We start from the raw sequence: 22,452 nt of genomic DNA, 5'->3' as shown, positions 1-22,452 counted from the left end.
AAGTTCTAAACGCTGTGGGAAACAAGATTAGAAATTTAATCACTCTTCTTAAGGAAAAGCTACTGCTTCCTTGGAGCCTTCATTATCCATCCCTCAAGCTAGTTTTAATATTTGTTACAGTGCGCTATTAAAAAGTCACATGAAGAAAATTAGAAATCTCTATCTGTTGACACATTTTCAAGAATAATAATCACTTTTAGTGATTTTTCAGAATAATAAAATATTCTGTATTCTATCAAGATAACAAAGTTAATTCAGTGCTGACCAACTCGAGTATATCACTATTTAATATTCATAAGTTGGGCCAGTAGCTGAGTGTCTGGGTGGACTTGAAATAAAAGAGCTCGATTTAGCAAGATTTTATCACTTAATCCTGCACAGTTGGGCCACACTTGGAGGACAGGATCTTCATTGTATCAGCACAGGATTTTAAGCTGTAGGTAACACAACACCCCACTGCTAGCTGCTTCACACACACGGAAGGCTTTTTTCCCTTACATAACCAGATGCCTTGCAGTAGGTGTTGATGATGTCCATTCACACCTCTGTGATGTCAGGTCCCAGGTCTGGGTGAGTCTCTTGACCTCCCTTCAGGATTGCAGGACTTTGGGCATCACGCCCTCACACAAACTTGTTCATAGGCAGGAAGCAGGATGCTGTGCAGAGAGGGAACTTCGGCTTCCTTTGTCTCCTCATTATCAGGGGGAAGGAATCTTTTTCTGAAACTCCCAGAAAGAAGATTTCCCCTGAATGGTTTCATTCACCAGACTGGTTTCATGCACACCTCTCCGCCAGAGACCTTGGCTAGAACTACCTTCCCAAGGCCAAAGCTCTCCACCAAGTTCCTGAACAAAATTCGGTGTCCGTTATGTTAGAGTGTGTGAACGTACGTGCGGTTGTGGAGTTGGGGCCATGGGAGGCGGGTGGAGGGAGAAGTGTGGGATGGGAATGCCTTTGGTAATTCAGTGAACAGTGCCTGCTAGTGGTGATTTGCGTTAATATCTGAAATTCCTAATTGAATCAGAAATCCTCTGTCCCAAGCTCTGCTAAAGTCAGTTGCCTGGTCGTAAATATATTCTTTTGACCAAAGCACATCTATTATATGACCTCAACCAGTAGGAAGAAAGGTGAGGCAAAGACAGTCATAGGTATACAGCTTTTCAGATTATTGATACTTCCATTAACTTCATCACTATTAATATTTAAATCTTATTGCCAAAAAATTCACCTAAATAATTGCAAAAGATACCAGTTTTTTTTCTTAAAGACTTTTTTTTAGAGCAGTGTTAGGTTTACAATAAAATTGAAAAGAGGGTACAGAGATTTCCCATCTACCTCTTGCTCCCTACACATGCATAGCCTCCTCCATTATCACCAGAACGGTGCCTTTTCTTATCAAGGAGGAACCTACACTGACACATCAAAATCCCTGGTTTGCCCAAGAGACAAACATGGAATGCTTCACGAATTTGCGTGTCTTTCTTGCACAGGGGCCATGCTAATTTTCCTTGAAAGGTACATCTTACCTGGTAAAGTGTACCTCCTTTTCCCTCCTCTGGCTCTCTGGTAAACATAGTTTGAAAAGGATTGATTTTACTTATTTGGAAAGGAAAGTTCCAAGCTTCAGGCTCTACACTTTCCTCCATTGTGTTTGCGAATGGTCCAGTGGGGTGTGCTGTGAAGAATAGAAAGGGGAGGGGAGGTAATGCCTTTCATTTATCAGGAATCACTTCAAGTAGGTTAATAAAACGGATTCCAGGGTAGGAGTACAATGGGAATGAATGACTCCTGCAAAACGCCAGAAATCTTGTAACTGCAGGATGGAACCAAATACTTGGGGGCACTTAGAAGCACACTGGCACGTGATCAAAATTTCTTCTTCCAGCTCCTCACAGGGATATAAGTAAGCAGACCTTTTTTGGACAATACCAGGCTTCTAGTATTTAATAAAAAATAGTTATACTTTATTTAGTAGGCAATTAATATTCAGCTATTAATTGTAGCACATGATCTCATTCTCTCTGGAAGAGGATCAGAGAAAGTGGGAGAAATATGATTGTTCCTCTTTTGAAGAAAAGGGAAACTATGATAAACAGATCCCAAAGCCTCATGTAACACAGTGATGTTACTTTAACGGAGCTGCTAGAATCACTGAACCACTCTTTCATTTTTTTCTAGGCCAAATTCTATCCCTTCACGTAGGACATAAAAACATTCATGTATTATCCTCAGTCTTAATATCATAATTCCTTGGTAAAGTAGAGATTTATGTGAATCTGCTTTCTTATAAAATACAGAGTCAATTGCTGTATCTGACTTCTAAATATTTGAGAGATTTCTCCTCATGGTAAATAAATCTTTGTCCTTTTGTGACCCCTCTGTACTACCAAAAAGGGACCTTTTATAAGATATAATTAACTATTCAACTATAAGATATAATTCTCCCATTCAGCTGTGTGTTATACAGTATTACTTAAAATTTGCACATTTTAAAATTTGAAAACATACTTCTTTATGCTGTCAGAGCATTTTGATGAAGTTATCATTTTAGCTGAGCCTTCCTTCTAGGGGAATTAGAAGTAATACAAGGTGAACATGCCACAGATCCAGGTATGCCATCTTATAACTTACCCAAAATATTAAAATATTCAATGTAATTTTCATTTCATTTATTCAGAATCCTTTTTTGAACACCTGCTATTTGCAAGACCTTGTGAGGAATTCTATACACATGTGAAAAACGATTTCTTCCCGAATTGATGTTTAAGAATTCATCCAAGTAAGACACCTCATCCAAGGTGTCTTACTGCACTATCATGTCTGAATCCTTTCACTGCATGTAATAAGCTGCAGATCTGTATCTGTATCTCGTGCTAACACACGTCATAGAGTATGTTATTACCTGGCCCTCTTCCAGCCACCCCAAGTGAAGGTAAAATCAGATTTGGCTACAGTTTCGTTGTACAGTTTGAATTTTTATATTTTTAATTTTGGAGTGTTCGAAACAAAAGGACAAGAAGCACTGCTCTAAACCAAGCCCCCGTCTTCCCCCTCCCTGTCTCTAGTTCAGGGGTCAGGTGCCCTCTCCCTGCGACCCCGTGTGCAAGACGGTCGACTGGGCCCTGGCTGTCTGGCGCCAGCTCAACTCGTGCCTGGCCCGCTTGGGCACACCGGAAGCACTTCTTGGGCCAAAGTATTTCCTGTCTTGTCCTGTAATCCCAGGGCACGCCCAAGCGACAGTGAAGTAAGTGTCATTGATCCTTCTTTGCCTATTTAAAGTAGAGCCCTGGCTGATAGGGAATGTTTGGGGGTGAGAAAGCTGAAGGGGCCACCTTGTGCCACCTCTTGTTGTGAACACGGAAAGCCAGTGCCCTGTGCTCCTGTCAGAGGACGACCGTGACTCATGTGGTGGGTACTTCCTAAGGAAACTACTTTGCTAAGACTGGATAGATCCCAATTTCCCTGTTTACAAAACTTTCATCAGACTCGTGTGCGACTTGCTGGGCAGTGTCTCCTGGGGAAGGCCCACATGAGACATTAGGTCAAGTATCCTGTAACCATCCCCCTACCCCACCCCCCAAAAACCCACTTACATTCTGTTGATGAATTGAAAAGCTTCCTCTTTTATTAATGAGACTTATGTACTTACTGTGTTTTAGAGCAGCTTATGAAAACAGACATATATACAGTAAGGTTAATGAAATAGAAAATTAGAAGGAAATTAAAAGGAGGAAAAAATTTGTCACCATTCCAGCTTACTTAGTAAGGGTTCTGTGATTCGCTGTTAGATTTGATTCTGTACTTTCTGGCATCCTGGACAGAAATCTATTTTGGAAAGCGGGGTATGCAGATAATATGTCTTCTCTATTGTAAGACAAGCTGTCAGTTTAATAACAGCTAATTGAGGGAACACAAGAAGTGCTATATTAAAAAGTATACAGCAATTTCTTGTTAAAAAGCAGAAATACACTTATTCATTTAATTACCCCTTTCTTTATCCGTATCATGAGTAAATTTAAGCCTTTTTTTTTTTTTTTTAACATCCAGAGCCTCAGGATTCTTAGGAAGCAGTTTTGGCCTTTCCTGTCTGCTGCACGGTCATTGTCAAGAGCTAGAGGCTCTGAGATTGTTACCTTATCTGCAAGCTGACAGGTTAGCCTGCCACATTCAGGATGTGGCTTCTGACCCAGCACTGCATCACTCAGAGCACAGCCACAGCCTAGGCTTCGTATTTGCATTGGTTTCCCCACCTCCTCAGGCCCTATGGGGTGATGCATACTGGCCCAGGTGGATGCTGGCTTTGTATCAAAGCTGTGGAACTGTGAGCTTGGGAATCACCCAGTTTTCTAACGGGGATGCTGGCAAATCTGCCCAGGAAGGACATATAACTTTCATTATCGTCAGGAAACAAATCTGCCCTCTGCTCCAGAAGGAGACACTATCTCTGTTTTTCCAAGTCGGTTTACGATAGTAAAACAGCCTTGAAAAGATAATCCAGAGCAACAGCTGACACAAGAGGTACAGAAATGCCACGGAGAGTTAGCTCCCAACAGCCATATTAAGGAGCTGCCTTTTTAAAAAAATTATATATTGTTTTAGCCAAGGGTTATATCATCTTTACTCCTTCAGCACCTTTAGGAGTACTTTTTTTTCCTGTGTACTTTTTTTCCCCCTGAATTACGTGTCACTAGACACTAACAGAGCAGCTGACAATAGATGCTTGATACTGAGTAAATAGTTTTAAGGGTCTTGAAAGGCTTATGTCAGTATCTAATAACTTTGAAAACTTTCCTATTCTGGGAGATGGAGTTTTGTCTACAGCCTTTAACTGTATTAACTGTTTTTTAATGCTGCAACAAAGTGTAATCTTTTTTGAAGGAATTTGATTGGCACTAAGTGCTCCACGTTTGGGCTGAAGTCCCGCAGCAGCTACAGCTATTAATGCAAAGAGTCCACCTGAGGCCGTGGCTGGTTGATCCCATCCCCTTTCTACAGGGCTAACCCACCACGTGCAGACGCTGAGCCCCTGCCTTGGGGCAGGCAGATTTAATTTGCCAGGGATCATAAAATGTATCCCAATTGCAGAAATACTAAAATACAATATATGCATCTTATTAAGGAAAATGGCAAATAAGTTTAAGCTATTTAGACAGACTTTCAGGAAATCTTTTTCCAGACTTCTTTAGTCTATAAAGTTTTCCATGTATTTTTTCCCTTTCCATATATTTAATTTTATTTGTGCATTCAACACTCCAGCTCTCCAGGATCTTATAAAGAAAAATGTGAGAGACATGTTAGCAGTTTCATTTGAAATACATTGTATTTTTAAGGCAAATTCAAACTACTTTGGTGTTGGATAATTTCACGTATTCCAAAATGACCTGGGAAAGGTAGCCTGTCCGTAGAAACACTTAGGTTTTGTTGCACAGTCTTCCAACCTGTTCCCCGTAGAGTTGTGTGTGATTCCTGAGAGGTTTGGTCCTAACTGTGAAACCCACTCCTCTCTCGGAAGGTGGATGTCTAAGCTGTGGAATGCTGTCATTGCACCCAGAGTTCAAGAAGCAATATTGTCAAGAGCCTCTGTGAAAAGACAACCCAGCCTTGGGCAAACAACTAAAAACCCTAGCCAGGGACAGCAGGCTGTGGTTAGAGCTGCTCTCAGCATCTTGCTTAATAAAGCTGTTCTGCATGGCTGTCCCCTCCAGAGAGCAGGTATGTGGGTTCATGCTGGGAGGAGAGGAAATTCACACTCTTACGTAATGCTTGCTTGAATTTGTTTTTAGGGCGCCCTATTTTCGCTCTTTGTAATGAGAGAAATTATCTCCATGTAATGGATGTTGCACAACACAGCTTTAGAACTCTCTATTTTTTCATTACTGGCTCATGTTTAAATACCAGACTTCAAAGTAAAGTTTGCTGGTTGACAAAACGCCTGCTTGGGTATTACAAGCCTGTGATTTTGAAGAGGCTATTTCTTTAAGTATTGGAAATGTTGGATTTTACTCGACTCTGAAACTGCATTATTGCTTCTGTCCTTTTGACAAAACATGGTTTATGCTATTTCAGAGCTAGACCAGCATACAGCTGATTTCAAAGGAGGAAGTTTCCCTTTATCCATAGTTTCAAGTTACAACAGTTGCAGCAAGAAGAAAGAGAGTGGTGCCTGGAGAAAGGTGAGCACCAGTCCTCGCAAGAAGTCTGGCCGGTTCTCTTCACCCACCTGGAACAAGCCGGACCTGAGTGAGGAAGGTAAGGGGGGCAGGCATGTCACCCACACGTATGTGGGCATCCATGAGGTGGTTTCTGAATGCAAACGTGCTTTATTTTTATCACTCTGCATTCAACAAAGCAAAATTCTGAGTATTTCAGATACATATTTTCATGGAATAAAACACGTGGTAGTTACACTCCAAAAATATTTGAGAGCCCCCTACCTGAAAAAATAATCTTTCATACTAGAATTCTGAAATTAAATCTTTACCATGTTAATGGTCATCTGCTTTTTATTAATTTGATTTTCTTGGGATGCACACAATTATATTTATGTAATACAAATTGACACATAAAAGGAAAGAAATATGCCAATATGCATTCCTAAGCCAACCTTAAATTTTTAGATGTGTTATAGATGTATTTGATACCAGTTTAAGGTCTTTACAAGTGAGTCAGCTTTACACATTTTTTTCATACATGGGATGTACTGTGTACCAAGTTTTATTCTAAGCACTGGAAATAGAGCAGTGAAAACAGGAGATAAAAATACCTCCCCTCATAAAGTTTACATTCTAATAAATTATTAGACCTCTTCCTTTTGGCTTTGATAATAGCATAATCAGTTGTACAAATTTTAAATGTCCTCCCTAAAGGCAATCATATTTGAAAAGATGTTCCAACCTCATATGCATTGTGGATTTCTGTTACATGTAATTGAGGTCTTCAGGAGCCCCCTTGCACCCCAAAATGTTCTGTTTTATGTAATTTTATGGCAAGTTGACAGCAATGGGGTTGCTAAATAAAAGAATATGATGCCTAAAATCTTTCTTAGAGCAGAAAAAGTTGCTTTTATTACTATATTTTTATATTGAAGCTTATATTGATTTTTAATAAAAATTTAATATGGTTTTAACCATATCAGTACATGCCAGAGTTCTGTAATTACCCCAAGTATGTGAAAATAAATTGTGAGCACTTTTTTAAATGACTGAATGGACAGTCACTGAAAAAAAATATAAACTCTCATTGTAAAGATAAGTTTTATGTATTTATAATGGGATACATTCTGATCCCAAAGGCTTGCCCTTACTTCCTAAAGTTAGAGTGTTTGATTCAGGGAATAAAGTCATGAGACTCTAGCCCCCCAGTAGAGCAAAGAGTCTCCCTCAGATGACTTTCTGTAACAAGGATTATACCTTTTACCTGTTGATCCCTTGAGAGTATCCAGAAGGGCTCTACGAGGAGGATTATCATCTCCATTCACAGAGAGCAAAACTGAGGCTCAGAAACCCTTGGTTACCTGCTCCAATTCACTTCTACAAACGGGGGGTTCTGCAATCCCTGTTTTCGTTCCTGGCGAGTCCAATGCTGTTTTCTTCAGTCTGTGCCACTCATAATAATGCATGGCACTCAAAGAAGGACACCCGTGCAGGCTCTTCACTGTATCATTTCCAAGTGCATTAGAATTCCTTTAGGGCTCAGGACCAGCTGCTTTCCTGAACAATAAGCATTGTCAATATATATCAATACTTTAGAGTTGACAGACAAAATCCATAAAGTGAATATGAACTTAATATTATGGAAGTAAGTCTAACTTGGCAGACTGTATCAGGCAAAATTGACTTATAAATTATTTTAAATTCATTTATATTTTTAAAATAATTACTAGTTGTACAGCTATTGGATATATCAAATATTCTTTGAAACATGAAAACGTCGATGAATAAAATTGTGTGCAACCATAGTTTACACTGACTTCAACGCAGAGGTTTATAAAATGCATTGGCCAGTGTTTAGGTGCATGAACCACTGATTGGTTAAGGACCAAAGGTGGACATGCCTCTAGTTTTAAATTTTTTTTATAATAGTAACTTTTTCTAATAATTACATTTGATATAAAAATTATTACAACAGGGCTTCCCTGGTGGCGCAGTGGTTGAGAGTCCGCCTGCTGATGCAGGGGACACGGGTTCATGCCCCGGTCCGGGAAGATCCCACATGCCGCAGAGCGGCTAGGCCCGTGAACCACGGCCGCTGAGCCTGCGCGTACGGAGCCTGTGCTCTGCAACAGGAGAGGCCACAACAGTGAGAGGCCCGTGTATGGCAAAAATAAAATAAAATATAAAATTATTACAACCATGTTTGGGTTGATTTTTGATTTTTTGACATCATTGGTTTAAAAAAGAAAAAAACCAAAAATAGAACCCTTTTGCATTCCATGCAGACCACTGTGGAAACTCATAAAATTTAATAAAGACACAGCCTTTTTATTTCCTGACCTAAACCAAGGCTGAGGGGTTGGTCACAGGCTTCTGGAGAGCAGGGCCCAAGGCTGTGCACTTACATGGTAATTAGGGGAAACCTACTAGTCCTTGCTTTCTGACAATGACAAAAGTATGGATGAGGAAATATACAGAGATTCTTTGATGATCTGCTTTTAATCAGGATATATCAAATTCGACTTACTTTTCAAAATCATTCTTTAGAGATTAATCTGTGCTAGCACCATTCGTACAATTTTAGAATTAACTCAGAAGCAGTGTGTATTATAGAAAGACATTTTGAGTCTAAAATGTTTTAGTGTTTCTCAAACTTTTTTGACCATAACCCATAGTGAGAAATATATTTTAAAGCCTGACCAGTATACACAAACCTATGCATCTGCATGTGTCTATAACTGATACAAATTTATATATTTACTGCAACCTGTGCAATCTGATATTTCCTATTGTTTGTTTTTTTAAATGGGTTGAAATATGCAGTTTGAAGAACATTGGTGTGATATGCAGTATTTGTTTTAATGCTGTGACTTTTTGTATACTGTTCCTATTTTGTTTTCCGTAAAACGCAAAGCAATTAAAAGTTAAATTTCTACACACCAAGGCCACCCACACTGTAATATATCATGGGGCCCAGACATCAAAAACTGCTTCAGATCTACAGTCAGTAACTAGTCAGTAACATGGAAGGCAAACAAAGGGAGAGAAAAGGAAATTACCATCATCAAAAGGCACGTATTAACCCCTTTTTAGGTACTTTGAGAACAAAGCCCTAAGGATGTGGGGGCTTGACTGGTTAGAATAGGGTCCATTGATGAAAGCAGAGTTCAGGATTCCTGAATTGAGCCTCAGGTGGTGTGAGTTGTACCGTCTTTAGTCATAAATGTATCAATACATGAGGTTGTTGGTCATTCCCTGACCTTCCACAGGGCTTCAAGAGATGGATTTAATCCAAAAACAATATGAAAATACAGCAGAGTCCATAGCCTGTTTCTTTTAAATACAGAGTTCAAGATGCACAGGGACATTCTGTTGAAATGTGATTACATTTTTTTTCTTTAAACAGGTATCAAAAATAAGACTATATTACAGCTGAACTGTAACAGGAATGCTTCTCTGTCAAAACAAAAGTAAGTTTCCCTTGTAGATTTAACTCATAACAAACAATACACATTCTCATGATTAGTCTGTGCAACTATGAATTTCTTAAAGTTTCTTAGCCTATTTTGCTTTTATCATTGGCTTCATTTTGTACCAAATTTGATAGTTATTATTAATGCATTTGACAAAGATATTGTAACATCCTGCACTTGTGAACTTTTAAACAGACTTTTAGATGACCTTTTTTTTTTTTTTTGTGGTACGCGGGCCTCTCACCGTTGTGGCCTCTCCCGTTGCGGAGCACAGGCTCCGGACGCGCAGGCTCAGTGGCCATGGCTCACGGGCCCAGCCACTCCGCGGCATGTGGGATCTTCCTGGACCGGGGCACAAACCTGCGTCCCCTGCATCGGCAGGCGGACTCTCAACCACTGCGCCACCAGGGAAGCCCCGTTTTTTTTTTTAATGATAGATTTACAGAAACCTAGCATGACTTATTTTTTTTCTTATGTCGCTCCTAGGGAATTGTTGATTATACCTCCAAACTTGTAAGCAAGCTGAAATAAGGAATTACTTATCATAGAATAAAAATGCTTGGTAGTTTGTAAATAGGTCCCCAGTGTAGCCCAGTAAATTGTGTGCTCAATCACTTGGCAGGTAGCATTTAGGACCCTGTGCCCTGGTTCACAGAATTACAGAAGGGGGGTGGGGGGGTCATTGAATCTGCATCACATGCTTGTTTCTGCCGGGTCCACTGTTAGATCTGTTGTATTCAACAGCCTATATAATATTTGTAATAACTCTATGTTGTAGGTATAAGGAATTTGTTAGAGAGAAGGGAACCCAGGAACTGAGTGAGGTGTTGAGGACAAAAAGAAAACCTGACCTGTGGTCATATTGCTAATATGTGGTAAATTCCTATTTACTCCATTATCACACTGCCCCCTGCACACAGTGTCTTAGCTTTATCTTTGGAGACAGAGAAGAAGAGGGAGGAGTAAGACTGGAATGTTTTAAGTGAAAGTAGATTTCTTTGTGTAGTAAAACTTTACCCTATTGAGAATTTTAAGTGGGAGTTTTCAAAGTCCAGCGGGAGTGGGTTGTTGCGTGACATTGATGGATGCCTTTAAAGGATGTTAAAAACTTTTTAGGTCTCTAGAGAATGATCTATCTTTGGCGTTGAATTTGGATCAAAGACTCTCTCTGGGTTCGGATGATGAAGCGGACCTTGTCACGGAACTTCAGAGCATGTGCTCCAGCAAGTCTGAATCTGATATAAGCAAGGTAAGCAGGACGCTTGGGGGAGGACATTGAATGGTTCCACCCAGCATTCGAGAGACTTCTTAGAGCCACGTCATAACTCTCACTCCCCGCCAGAAATTCCTTATCAAATAGCATGTTAATGCTCCAAATCAGAACATCCCTTACCTTGCTTAGAAAAGCTCTTTCTTCCAAAATACCCCTTCTACAATAAGGGAGCTCTATGTAGCACACCTTCTCTGAAAAACCTGAAGTGTTCATTGCGTTACCACAAATTACACCAATACATCCTTTTCCTTTTCGTATTCCTAACTTTGGCCCATAAGTCACCAGTCAGTAAGAGAGCATTACAGCAGCCTTGTGTTCTGGATAGAATGGCAACTTTCCTTACAAATAAAAATAAGTGGCCTGTGTAATCTGTTTAGTCAAAGTCTTCAAGCTGTGAAATTTGAGATCCAAATCCGGAAATCAGTGACCCAAAATCTCGAAGCATTAACAGCATCAAGTTCAACCTGTTTTGGCACCTGATATCTGCAGCAAATTTGACCAAACTTCCTTGATAAATGCCTTTTACTTGAAAGGGAGCACATAAGAAGGTAGTTATGACTTGTGCAGCTTCCGCCCAAAGACTCACCTATTGTATTTAGACAGTCCTAATCTCTGGCCAAAGTAGAACTGACTAGCTTATTTAATGTTGCTGCAAATGCGTCAAAATACTTAACCTCTGGAAAAATAAGGTAACAATGAAAATCTTGCAAATTTTATATCCTTTCATTTTGTGCCAAGTGATTTTTTTTTTTTTAATAGGGCTCATCTGGTTGTCTTCTTCTGACTTTAAAAGACTTTTTCCTTAGAGGCTATGTCTCATGCATTTGCCGTAAGTTTCACATGAAGACTTCAGGTCTTCGTATGAACATTATGGGACTTGCAGGTCTGTTCTGTAGAGCTTCTGACAGTAAGAGAAGGATCCCACTTCTGTTGTGGGTTTTCCACGGTGACTTGATAAACTGTGTATCTTCCAGATTGCTGATTCCGGGGATGAGTTAGGGAGGTTTGATCGTTCAGGAAACCACCCTGCATTTTCAGCAACTGTTAATAATCCGAGAATGCCAGTGTCACAAAAGGTAAGTGTCCCCTTTCCCTCCAAAATGGGACAAAGAAGGACGGTTGTGGAATTTGACTTCACAAATCTTCCAATGTGCATCACAGTTACTTTTAAACCATAGTTGGGAAATAAATAGGATAAAGGCAAAAGTGTTCTCTAAGGTAATCAAGGTTAGAAAAATTATTGTTTGGATAATAGCTTGAAAGAATCACATAGAAAAGCATTCTTTTTCCTTCTATTTGATGCCAGAATTTTGGGTGTCTTTTCCATTTGTTTTCATTTGTTTATGCCGAAACTAGATTTCTGTCTTCTATTGCTGTATTTTAAAATGGGATATTGAATTTCATTTGAGCACTATTTTGGAAAACTAGAGTTAATTTTAGCAAAGTGCTGAGTGATGATAAAGATCTACACACACACACAAAATCTCAGTCTGGTTTACTTTAACTTGCCATATCATGCATGTTTCAGTGAGAGACTTTCTTTTAAAAACAAATCAGAATGTCAAATAGAAGAGCCAGGATTCCAATAGAGTTCCTCAACCTCTTGAAATAACTTATACGATTGGTTAATAAATGCCAAGAGTTGAGATGGCCCAGCATGGTACTCCTGGGTGAATAGAAACAATAAAACTACTTCTTATCCGGTAGTGATTTTATGAGGATGCATATTTTGTAAGCTCACCAAGCCATGTCGATTGTGGTTCACATCCTGTTCTCATCCGCTCGCATGGCAGCTGACACAGACCTGTTGTGGGGGGGAGTGCAGAAAGCAGAATTACATTATTAACCCTCCTTTGATCACCAGACAGCCCTGGGCTCCCCTGCCCCTGCCCCCTCACGGCTTCGTTAGGTTTCAGTCCTGATTAGTTACGCGGAAGCTGTGTGTGTTGGGGGGAATATTAACAAGGTTGAGTTCTTGTATAAAAAATACATAACATGATGATCTGTGAAGAAGAGCATGACCTGTCTGGCTTACTCTGTATAGTATTTGCTTTTTTCCCCCAATTGGGAACAGTTTAGAAGCACAGCAAAAGCATAGTTTGGAGAGCAGGTAAGGGAGGATGACTAAGGAGGTGACCTGGGGTCCCTGTGGAGAATTCTGGCTGGAAAATATTTGTTCAGGAGCTGGGGTTCAGAACACCTTTCTTGGGCCTCCAGGACCCCTCTTCAGGATTCCTTGCGCAGCAGCCAGTGGGAAGGGGTGCGATGAGGCACTCTTTGTCCACAGGGCCCAGTCACTTTCCTATATAAAAAGGTTGACTGGTAGTGAGTGGCAGCTGTTGGATAATGAAGACAGTTTTGTACCTCTTTTTCTCTGTCCCAGGACCATATTGGGTTGCTACAATGAGGTACTGTCCAGAACAATAGTACTGAAGGGAGGCTAAGCTTTGTTTTAAAAGGGACCTTTTTAAAAAATGGATCATTTTATACTTTCTGGGCTCTTCAGAAAGAACCATAGAGTTTTTCAAATGTGCGGTTTGATGCGGGTATTAGGAGGACAGCTGCCCCCTCTTGCTTTGCCCACTGAACGCATTGTGAGGACTGTTCCCCGTGGCTAGATGTTCTTCTCAGAACCTGCCAGCAGAGGGTGAAGTATACTCATTTGGCATTTGCCAGCCTCCTGAGAGCTTCACAGGCTCATACCTCTTCTACTGTGAGAAACTCAGCGAGCATTTCTTGGTTAGATGCCCAGTCTCTTCTACTATCAGGAAGTAATTCCCTTTAGAAGTAAGAGCTGTCTGTGTTAGTTGAAATCACTTTCTCCTATGCGGCCAGAGAGGGGCCTATTTAATCAGGTAGCATGTCAGCCAGCCTTCTTAAACAATTTACATAAATACAGATTTAAAAATACAGATTTAAATCATCAGGAGAGTAGATACTAATAAATGTTTTCTTCTCATTAAGGTGCAAATTAAACCCCCTAAAGCAGAAGTTTTCATTCTGGTGGCATAATGAAATCCACTTGAGGATTTTTTTTTTTTTCCAGTCTCCGGTACCTGGACCACGTGCCCTAGAGGTTCTGATGTAATTGGTCCAAGGTACAACCTGGACGTTGGGGTTTTTAAAAGCTCCTTGGTGATTCTCATGTGCAGCCAGGGCTTAGACCCACTCTCCAACACATACCTCTGATCTCTCATCCTCCTTATTTTCCACCCCATTTCTTTCCAAATATGTCCTTAAACGTCACATAACTTATTTTTACATGTAATTTACTATTTCAACAACATACCCATCTTCACCCTTCCTTCTTCCCATGGAACCCTTTCCTCTTCACCTGTCATAGCCCATACTCACTTGAGTTCAGTTCTGCCACCTGGCAAACATGAAGTAAGCCTACCCAAGTGAACTCAAGATCAGGGAAAACAGCATGAGTAAAAGGTCTTATCCCAGCATCATCACTCTCACCTATCCAGCTCTGGTTCCTCGGGGGCAAAATGAGAGACCTAGACCAGGTCCAGAAGAGTTCTGAAACACTAGGAAGACAAGAGCATGCAGTTTCCAAGAATGGAAGATCTTGAGCTCCTTCGTCATAGAGAATTGCTACGCAGGAACTTTAATTCACTACAGCAGAAGCTGCATCAGAGCAAGGATGGTGCTCTTTTGCGTTCTCTACTGTAAGCCGAGCACCTAGAACAGTGTTTGTCTTGTAAACATTCAAAATATGTGTTGAGTAATAGTCCAATTAGATCTAAAGGCAGAAAAATTAAGTGACGTGCTCAAGGTGAAAGAGTTGAATTGTAGAACTGCTTAAAGATGGTTGGAGTAGTCCAGTTTGATTTCCTCAGGCCTAGGACTTCATACAGCTCCAGCTGGTGAGGAGACCCCAGATTCTGGCACTCGATTCACTGACTCCTGTGTCTAGCACTTTTGTGATACCACAAAGGACCTAATGAAAATCAGCCAGTGGGTCTATAAGACATTAAGCATTCAGCTTCTCCCCTCCATTGTCTTTTGTTCGTTTTTTCATGAGAACTTAAGAGAGAAACTCCTACCTGCGTGTTCAGGGACAGAGAGGAGGAAGTTAGGACTGATCACAGAAGTTGGGAACAATGTCAAATTGACAAGCTATTTTGTTTGCCTTTCTTACAGGAGGTCGGTCCTCTCAGCAGCCATCAAGCGACCGAATGCAGCAACAGTAAATCAAAGACTGAGTTGGGTGTTTCAAGAGTTAAATCTTTTCTTCCTGTTCCTAGAAGTAAAGTCACCCAGTGTTCCCAGAACACCAAAAGAAGCAGCAGCAGCAGTAATACAAGGCAAATAGAAATAAACAATTCAAAAGAAGATCTGAAACTTACACAAAAATGAACAAGTAGAAAAACCTAACAAATAGGCCTGCCTACAATATTCTCATTCTTCTGTATATTTCACACAGAAACCAAGGACAACAAGATGTAAATACCTTTAAATGAATCACATGTTTTCACTGCAATATAAAGTATGCGTGCAGGACCACTATTCAGTTTTTTGTAAAGTGTATTTATAATCAACATTTAGGGTTTTTTTTTTTTCAGTTCTGTAGGATTGAACTGCAATACCAAGAAGTTATACCCACTTTTCAAGTAGTTTTATAATAGAAAAGTCATAATAGTTTTACTCAAGATGTTCAGGGGTATTAAAACAACTGTCTGTGTACTGTATATCTATATATATGTACATATGTATATTTAAGAAAGCCTGAATCATTGCATACTACATGTATGCAACATTGGCTTAGATAACAAGTACCATTTTAAAGAGATCATAATTTTATGTTCACTTGATGAGAAATGACTAGAATGGGGCAATAACAAATCATTTCTCAACAGTTACTTTTCTTAAAAGCCATATTAAGTATTTTTAAGTATTTTGCCTGTTAAAATTCTAGTTTCCAGTTTTAAATCTTTTAATGGTTGCATCATGTATATTTATGCTTATGAATTTGCATTATTGACTCCTGTAAAATATGAAATTATATAATGCAATAAAAAGTGTTATCTTTCTTAACAAAAGTTTTATACCTAAGTGGATATAAAAAAGTAAATGCTTCAATAAATGAGACTTAACTCCTCTTCCATTCTAGTGGCACAATGGATAATATTTTCTAGACGGTTTGTTTCACTAATGAAATGACTTAACTCAAAAATTTAATATGCCTTGACACCAAATAAAATATTGAATTAGTGAAATAATTTTGCTGTAGTTTCTATTGCTCTTAGTAGTTTATCCATGCAAAAGATATTTGTGTTCAATTTAAGGACATTTGTAAAACTGGTCCTCCATGTTGGTATTTCAGTAGATGTTCAGAGAAAGACTCACACTTGTTAGAAAGTATTAGTTGGTTTAAACTAAACTAAAACATTTCAGTGGAGCTCTAGGAATTAGGTGCTCATTGAAAAAAATTTTTTCATACATACAAAAGTATAATTATATACCAGAGTCATTTGCTTGTCTGAGAGTACTGAAAGTCCTTTCTTGGCCAGAATGGTTATTTACATTAATGTGTATACATGTGCACTGAAACTATATTACACTTTGCAAGTATCTTTAAAAAATGTATAGTGAAGATTAGGCCACATGGGGTGAAGTAGAGGAAGGGTCAGGGAAGAGATCAATTCCAGTACCTGTCAGCCTTCATCTCTGCAATCCTTGGTTGTACAGCGTGGACCTCATGGACAGGGAGATGAAACTAGAGCAAGGGACAGAGGGTAGATAGGAGAGAGAGGCTGGAGGAAATAGGCTTGAACACAATAACGCCTTTGAGCTGGACTCAAATTCTTGGTACCCTGGTGGTATTTGATACTCTCAAGTGTTTTCACAAAAAGACATTAATCTTGGAAACAAAACTCAATGCTCTTGATATCATAGACCAACATACATAGATTGAGGTGGCTCTAACGTATTTCCTCCTGCTTACATACACCTTCTTAGATTGTGTCGTATTTGATTTTTTAGTGATAAGGCATTGTGCTTTATATCAGCAGCCTTTCTGAAGATAAGGATCTGATTAGTGTATTCAAGGACCAGAGAAGAGAAAAAATTTGGAATATATTACTAAGATGACCTCTAGTAACTGATCCATACAGTTTTGATTCATTAGTAAAATTCAACACATATACTTTTTATAATTGGATGGTAGACTGGAAGATGTCTAAAGGCATTTAGATCAGGAGCTTTCAAAATACAGATAGAGACCTAGGAATTGGTCATTTTATCAATTGAGTGGGTCACAACTACCATTTTTTTGAAAATAGGATAGAATAGAAAGTGTCAGAGTACATCATGGTATCACAGTCAATAAATGAACTATTTGTGAAGATTTTGTTTCTATTATGTAGGTACACGGATGTAGGCACTGGATCGTGATGTAAAGCATAACTCTTTCTGTGGGTCATGTCCAAAAGTCTTTGAAAGTCACTACGGTATAATGGAACCTAGTGGTGAGGGTCGGGGTGCTTTCGGGGTAAAAAGTTCTTTGGTGATAAACAGCCTTGGGACTGAATTAAGCACTAACATTTACTAGCTATGTGACCTAAGACAAGTTACCTGATCTCTTTGACCCAGGTTTCACAATAGTTAAATAGGACATGACAACCCTACACGTTATCCATGAGCATTAAAATGAGGTAATATAGTGTTCCTAGTTACTCCCCTCATACATAAAAAGTAATAAATTATGTCCCAGAACTCTGTGGCAATCCAACGTCTTTTCAAGTTGTAATCAATTCACAAGCAACGACTAACAGCTGTATTATGAGCATCAGATTTTACTACAGTTGTGTGAAACACCTAACAGATAGAAATAGCTAATTGGAAATTAATATAAAACATTAGCAAATTTTATTTTCCTTCATGTTAAGTCTATTTAGGAGAACCTCATCATCAAGGTAACACATTTTGCAGTTGCTTATGTAAAAGAAAAACTAGTAGATGTGTCAAAATCTGATAATGAAAAAAGCCAATTTTGATAGACAAGGCTGAATTTCCATATTTTTTTCTGTGCAATACTTAATGCAAATTAAGTTCAGTTGACCTAGCCAACACCTGATGTAGGCACCTGTTCTTAACAACTGTGAGCCATTACACAAAACTTACTCTATGAAAGTTATGTGATACTTTCTGAATTCTATCTGACTCCTTCTGTAACATTCTTCTCAGAGAACATCCCTCAGATGTCAAAGGAGTACGTTAGTGAATAGATAATCCTGTTAGTTTAATTTGGTTTTTACTGTGAATAAATAGTTGAGTTGTAGACCAAGATGCCATTGTTGATTTGAAAGAGAGGACTATGGAAATATATGAAGAGAGGATATGAGTTACACACCATATCTATTCTGTCTTTAATAGTGAAGATAACACTTGACTATCAAGAGTCATGTGCTGTAGGTTCTGGCCACAAGGCTAAGACAACATGTAATATCTCTAGGTGTCAATGTCTTCACTGGAAGAAAAAATAGAGGATTTTTCTTGTTCCCAGAAAGAAAAGTACAATAGGAAAATCAGAAATCCTGATAGTTGTTCATACACATTCTGATACCTTAATAAGGGATGACATCAGCTAAACATATCCAAAAAAAAGTTACTTGGATTATATTTTGAGGAAATCAAGAATATGTCAGAGAAATTAAGAAACCAATCCTATTTACAATTTCATCGAAAAGAATAAAATACCTAGGAATAAATTTAACCAAGGAGGTAAACGACCTGTACACTGAAAAGGCATTGATGAGAGAAATTAAAGAAGGCACAAATAAATGGAGAGAGATTCTGTGCTTACAAATTAAAAAATTAATACTGTTAAAATGTCCCTAGTACCCAAAGCAACCTACAGATTCAGTGAAATCACTATCAAAATTCCAATGTTTTTTTTCACAGAAATAGAACACACAATCCTAAAATTTGTGTGGCACCACAAAAGACCCCGAATAGACAAAGCAGTCTTGAGAAAGGACAGAGCTGGAAGTGTCATGCTTCCTGATTTCAAACTATATTAGCTATAACAAATCAAAATAGTATAGCGCTGGCATAGAAACAGACACAGATCGATGGAATAGAGTGCCCAGAAATAAACCCATGCATATATGGACAATTTCTGATAAAGATGCCAAGAATATACAATGAGGAAAGGGCAGTCTCTTTAAAAAATGCTGTTGGGAAAACTGGACAGCTACATGGAAAAGAACGAAACTAAACCCACTATCTTACACCATACACAAAAATTAACTCAAAATGGATTAACGACTTGAATGTAAGACCTGCAAACATAAAACTCCTAGAAGATAACATAGGGGGGTAAGCTCCTTGACATTGGTCTTGCTGATGATTTTCTTGATCCGACACCAAAAGTAAAGGCAAGAAAAGCAAAAATCAACAAGGGAGACAAAATAAAAACCAAAAACCTTCTGCACTGGAAAGGAAACCAACACAAGGAAAACCCAACCTATAAAGTAGAAGAAAATATTTGCAAATCATATATATATGATAAGGGAATAATACCCAAAACATATTTTAAAAACTCATACAACTTAACAGCAAAAAACCAAACAATCCAATTAAAAACAGGCAGAGGATCTAAATAGACATTTTTCCAAAGAAGACATACAGATGGGCCAACAGGTCCATGAGAAGGTGCTCAACATCACGAATCATAAGGAAAATGCAAATCAAAACCACAGTGAGAGATCACATTATACCTGTTAGAATAGCTATCATCAAAAAGACGAGATAAGTGTTGGCAAGGATATGGAGAAAAGAGAACCCTTAGGCACTGTTGGTAGGAATGTAAATTGGTGCAGCCACTATGGAAAACAGTATGGAGGTTCCTCAAAAATTAAAAATACTCTCGCAGACTCCAGGAGAGGTCACAAGCCACCTCTGCTCCCACTGCATGCTCCAGGGGTGTGCGTGAGCCATCACCACTACCGAGAACCCCAGAACCCGGCACCAGCCTCTGCATCTGCGTACCCCCTATCAACTTGAACAGACCAATCACTAGAAGTGAAATAGAATATGTAATCAAAAAACTCCCTACAAACAAAAGTCCAGGAGCAGATGGCTTCACAGGCAAATTCTACCAAACATTCAAAGAAGAACTTATACCAATCCTTCTCAAACTCTTCCAAGAGATTGAAGAGGAAGGAGCACTCCCAAAGACATTCTATGAAGCCACCATCACCCTGATACCAAAACTAGACAATGACACTACTAAAAAGGAAAATCACATGCCAATATCTCTGATGAATATAGATGCAAAAATTCTCAACAACATATTAGCAAACTGAATCCAACAACACATAAAAAAGATAACAATACACCACGACCAAGTGGGATTCATCCCAAGCTCACAAGGATGGTAATACATACACAAATCAATCAATGTGATACACCATATCAACAAAAGAAAAGGTAAAAACCACATGATCTTGACTTCCCAGGTGGCACAGTGGTTAAGACTCTGTGCTCCCAATCAAACCCAGGGGGCCCAGGTTTAATCCCTGGTCAGGGAACTAGATCCCACATGTATGCCACAACTAAGAGTTCACATGCCACAACTAAGAAGCCAGCTAGCTGCAACTAAGGAACCCACGTGCCGCAACTAAGGCCCAGCACAACAACAACAACAACAAAACACATGATCAACTCAACAGATGCAGAAAATGCATTTGACAAAATTCAACATCCATTCATCATAAAAAAACTCATCAAAATGGGTATAGAGGGAACATATCTCAACATAATAAAAGCTATCAATGACAAACCCACAGCCAATATAATACTCCAAGGCGAAAAGCTGAAAGCCTTCCTGCTAAAATCTGGAACAAGACAAGGATGCCCCCTCTCACTTCTTCTATTCAACATAGTATTGGAAGTCCTAGCCACAACAATCACACAAGAAAAAGAAAGAAAAGCTATCCAAGTCAGAAGGGAAGAAGTAAAATTGTCATTATATGCAGATGATATGATACTATATATAGAAAACCCTAAAGACTCCACAAAAAAACTACTAGAATGGATCAATGAATTCAGCAAGGTAGCAGGATACAAGATTAACATACAAAAGCAATTCTTTACATTAACCATGAAATATCAGCAAGGGAATGTAAAAGAATAATACCTTTTAAAATTGCACCCCCCCAAAATGAAATACTTAGGAATAAACCTGACCAAGGAGGTGAAAGACTTAAACACTAAGAATTATGAAACATTAATAAAGGAAATTGAAGATGATTCAAAGAAATTGAAAGCTATCCCATGCTCTTGGATTGGAAGAATATTGTTGAAATGGCCATACTACCCAAAGCAATCTACAGATTTAATGTAATCCCTGTCAAATTACCCATGATATTTTTCAATGAAATAGAACAAATAATCCTAAAATTTATATGGAAACATAAAAGACTCAGAATTGCCAAAGCAATCCTGAAGAAAAACAACAAAGCAGGAGGCATAACCCTCTTAGACTTCAGACAATACCACAAAGCTACAGTAATCAAAACAGCATGGTACTGGCACAAAAACAGACATATGGACCAATAGAACAGAATAGAAAGCCCAGAAATAAGCCCACACACCTATGGACAATTAATCTTCAACAATGGGGGCAAGAATATACAATGGGAAAAAGAATGTCTCTTCAGCAAATGGTGTTGGAAAAGTTGGACAGCCACATATAAATCAATGATGTTAGAACACACCCTCACACCATACACAAAAATAAATTCAAAATGGCTTAAAGACTTAAACATAAGACATGATGCCATAAAACCCCTAGAAGAGAGCATAGGCAAAACATTCTCTGATGTAAATCACACCAGTGTTTTCTTAGGCCAGTCTCCCAAAATGATAGAAATAAAAGCAAAAATAAACAAATGAGACCTAATCAAAACTTACAAGCTTCTGCACAGTAAAGAAACTCATAAACAAAATGAAAAGACAACCTACAGAATGGGAGAAAATATTTGCAAATGATGTGACCGACAAGGGATTAATTTCCAAAATATACAAACAGCTCATACAACAACAACAAAAAAACAAAGAAACCTATCGAAAAATGGGCAGAAGACCTAAATAGCCATTTCTCCAAAGAAGACACACAAAGGGCCAATAGGCCCATGAAAAGATGCTCAAAATTGCTAATTATTAGAGAAATGCAGATCAAAACTACAATGAGGTACCACCTTACACTGGTCAGAATGGCCATCATTAAAAACTCTACAAATAACAAATGCTGGAAAGGGTGTGGAGAAAAGGGAACCCTCCTACACTGTTGGTGGGAATTTAAGTTGGTACAGCCACTATGGAAAACAGTATGGAAGTTCCTCAGAAAACTAAAAGTAGAATTACCATATGATCCAGCAATCCCACTCCTTGGCATATATCCAGACAAATCTCTAATTCAAAAAGATACATGCACCCCCCATGTTCATAGCAGCACTATTCACAATAGCCAAGACATGGAAACAAACTAAGTGTCCATCAACAGATGAATGGATAAAGAAAATGTGGTACATATATAGAA

The 22,452-nt window shown here is 38.8% G+C and overlaps 1 protein-coding gene and 1 non-coding gene across 3 annotated transcripts in view; one reads left to right on the top strand and one right to left on the bottom strand.

Moving 5' to 3' along the window:
- CTTNBP2 (cortactin binding protein 2) overlaps positions 1-16,114 on the top strand; it is a 154,715-nt gene extending 138,601 nt beyond the window's left edge. For both annotated transcript variants that reach the window (XM_060020788.1, XM_060020789.1), the window contains 7 exons: positions 3,066-3,244; positions 5,513-5,712; positions 6,067-6,249; positions 9,559-9,622; positions 10,742-10,874; positions 11,873-11,974; positions 15,048-16,114. In XM_060020788.1, coding sequence (XP_059876771.1) covers positions 3,066-3,244; positions 5,513-5,712; positions 6,067-6,249; positions 9,559-9,622; positions 10,742-10,874; positions 11,873-11,974; positions 15,048-15,263 — 1,077 coding nt within the window. In that variant the 3' untranslated portion in view covers positions 15,264-16,114. The remainder of the gene's footprint in view (positions 1-3,065; positions 3,245-5,512; positions 5,713-6,066; positions 6,250-9,558; positions 9,623-10,741; positions 10,875-11,872; positions 11,975-15,047) is intronic.
- LOC132431445 (U6 spliceosomal RNA) lies at positions 1,446-1,547 on the bottom strand. The gene has a single exon (XR_009520747.1). It is a non-coding gene; the product is annotated as a U6 spliceosomal RNA (small nuclear RNA).
- Positions 16,115-22,452: the final 6,338 nt, after the last annotated feature.

This window comes from Delphinus delphis, chromosome 9 (assembly GCF_949987515.2).
Source record: "Delphinus delphis chromosome 9, mDelDel1.2, whole genome shotgun sequence".
Classification (NCBI taxonomy): domain Eukaryota; kingdom Metazoa; phylum Chordata; class Mammalia; order Artiodactyla; family Delphinidae; genus Delphinus; species Delphinus delphis.
Note: the sequence above shows the minus strand (reverse complement) of the source record. Positions and strands in the feature narration are given on the sequence as shown.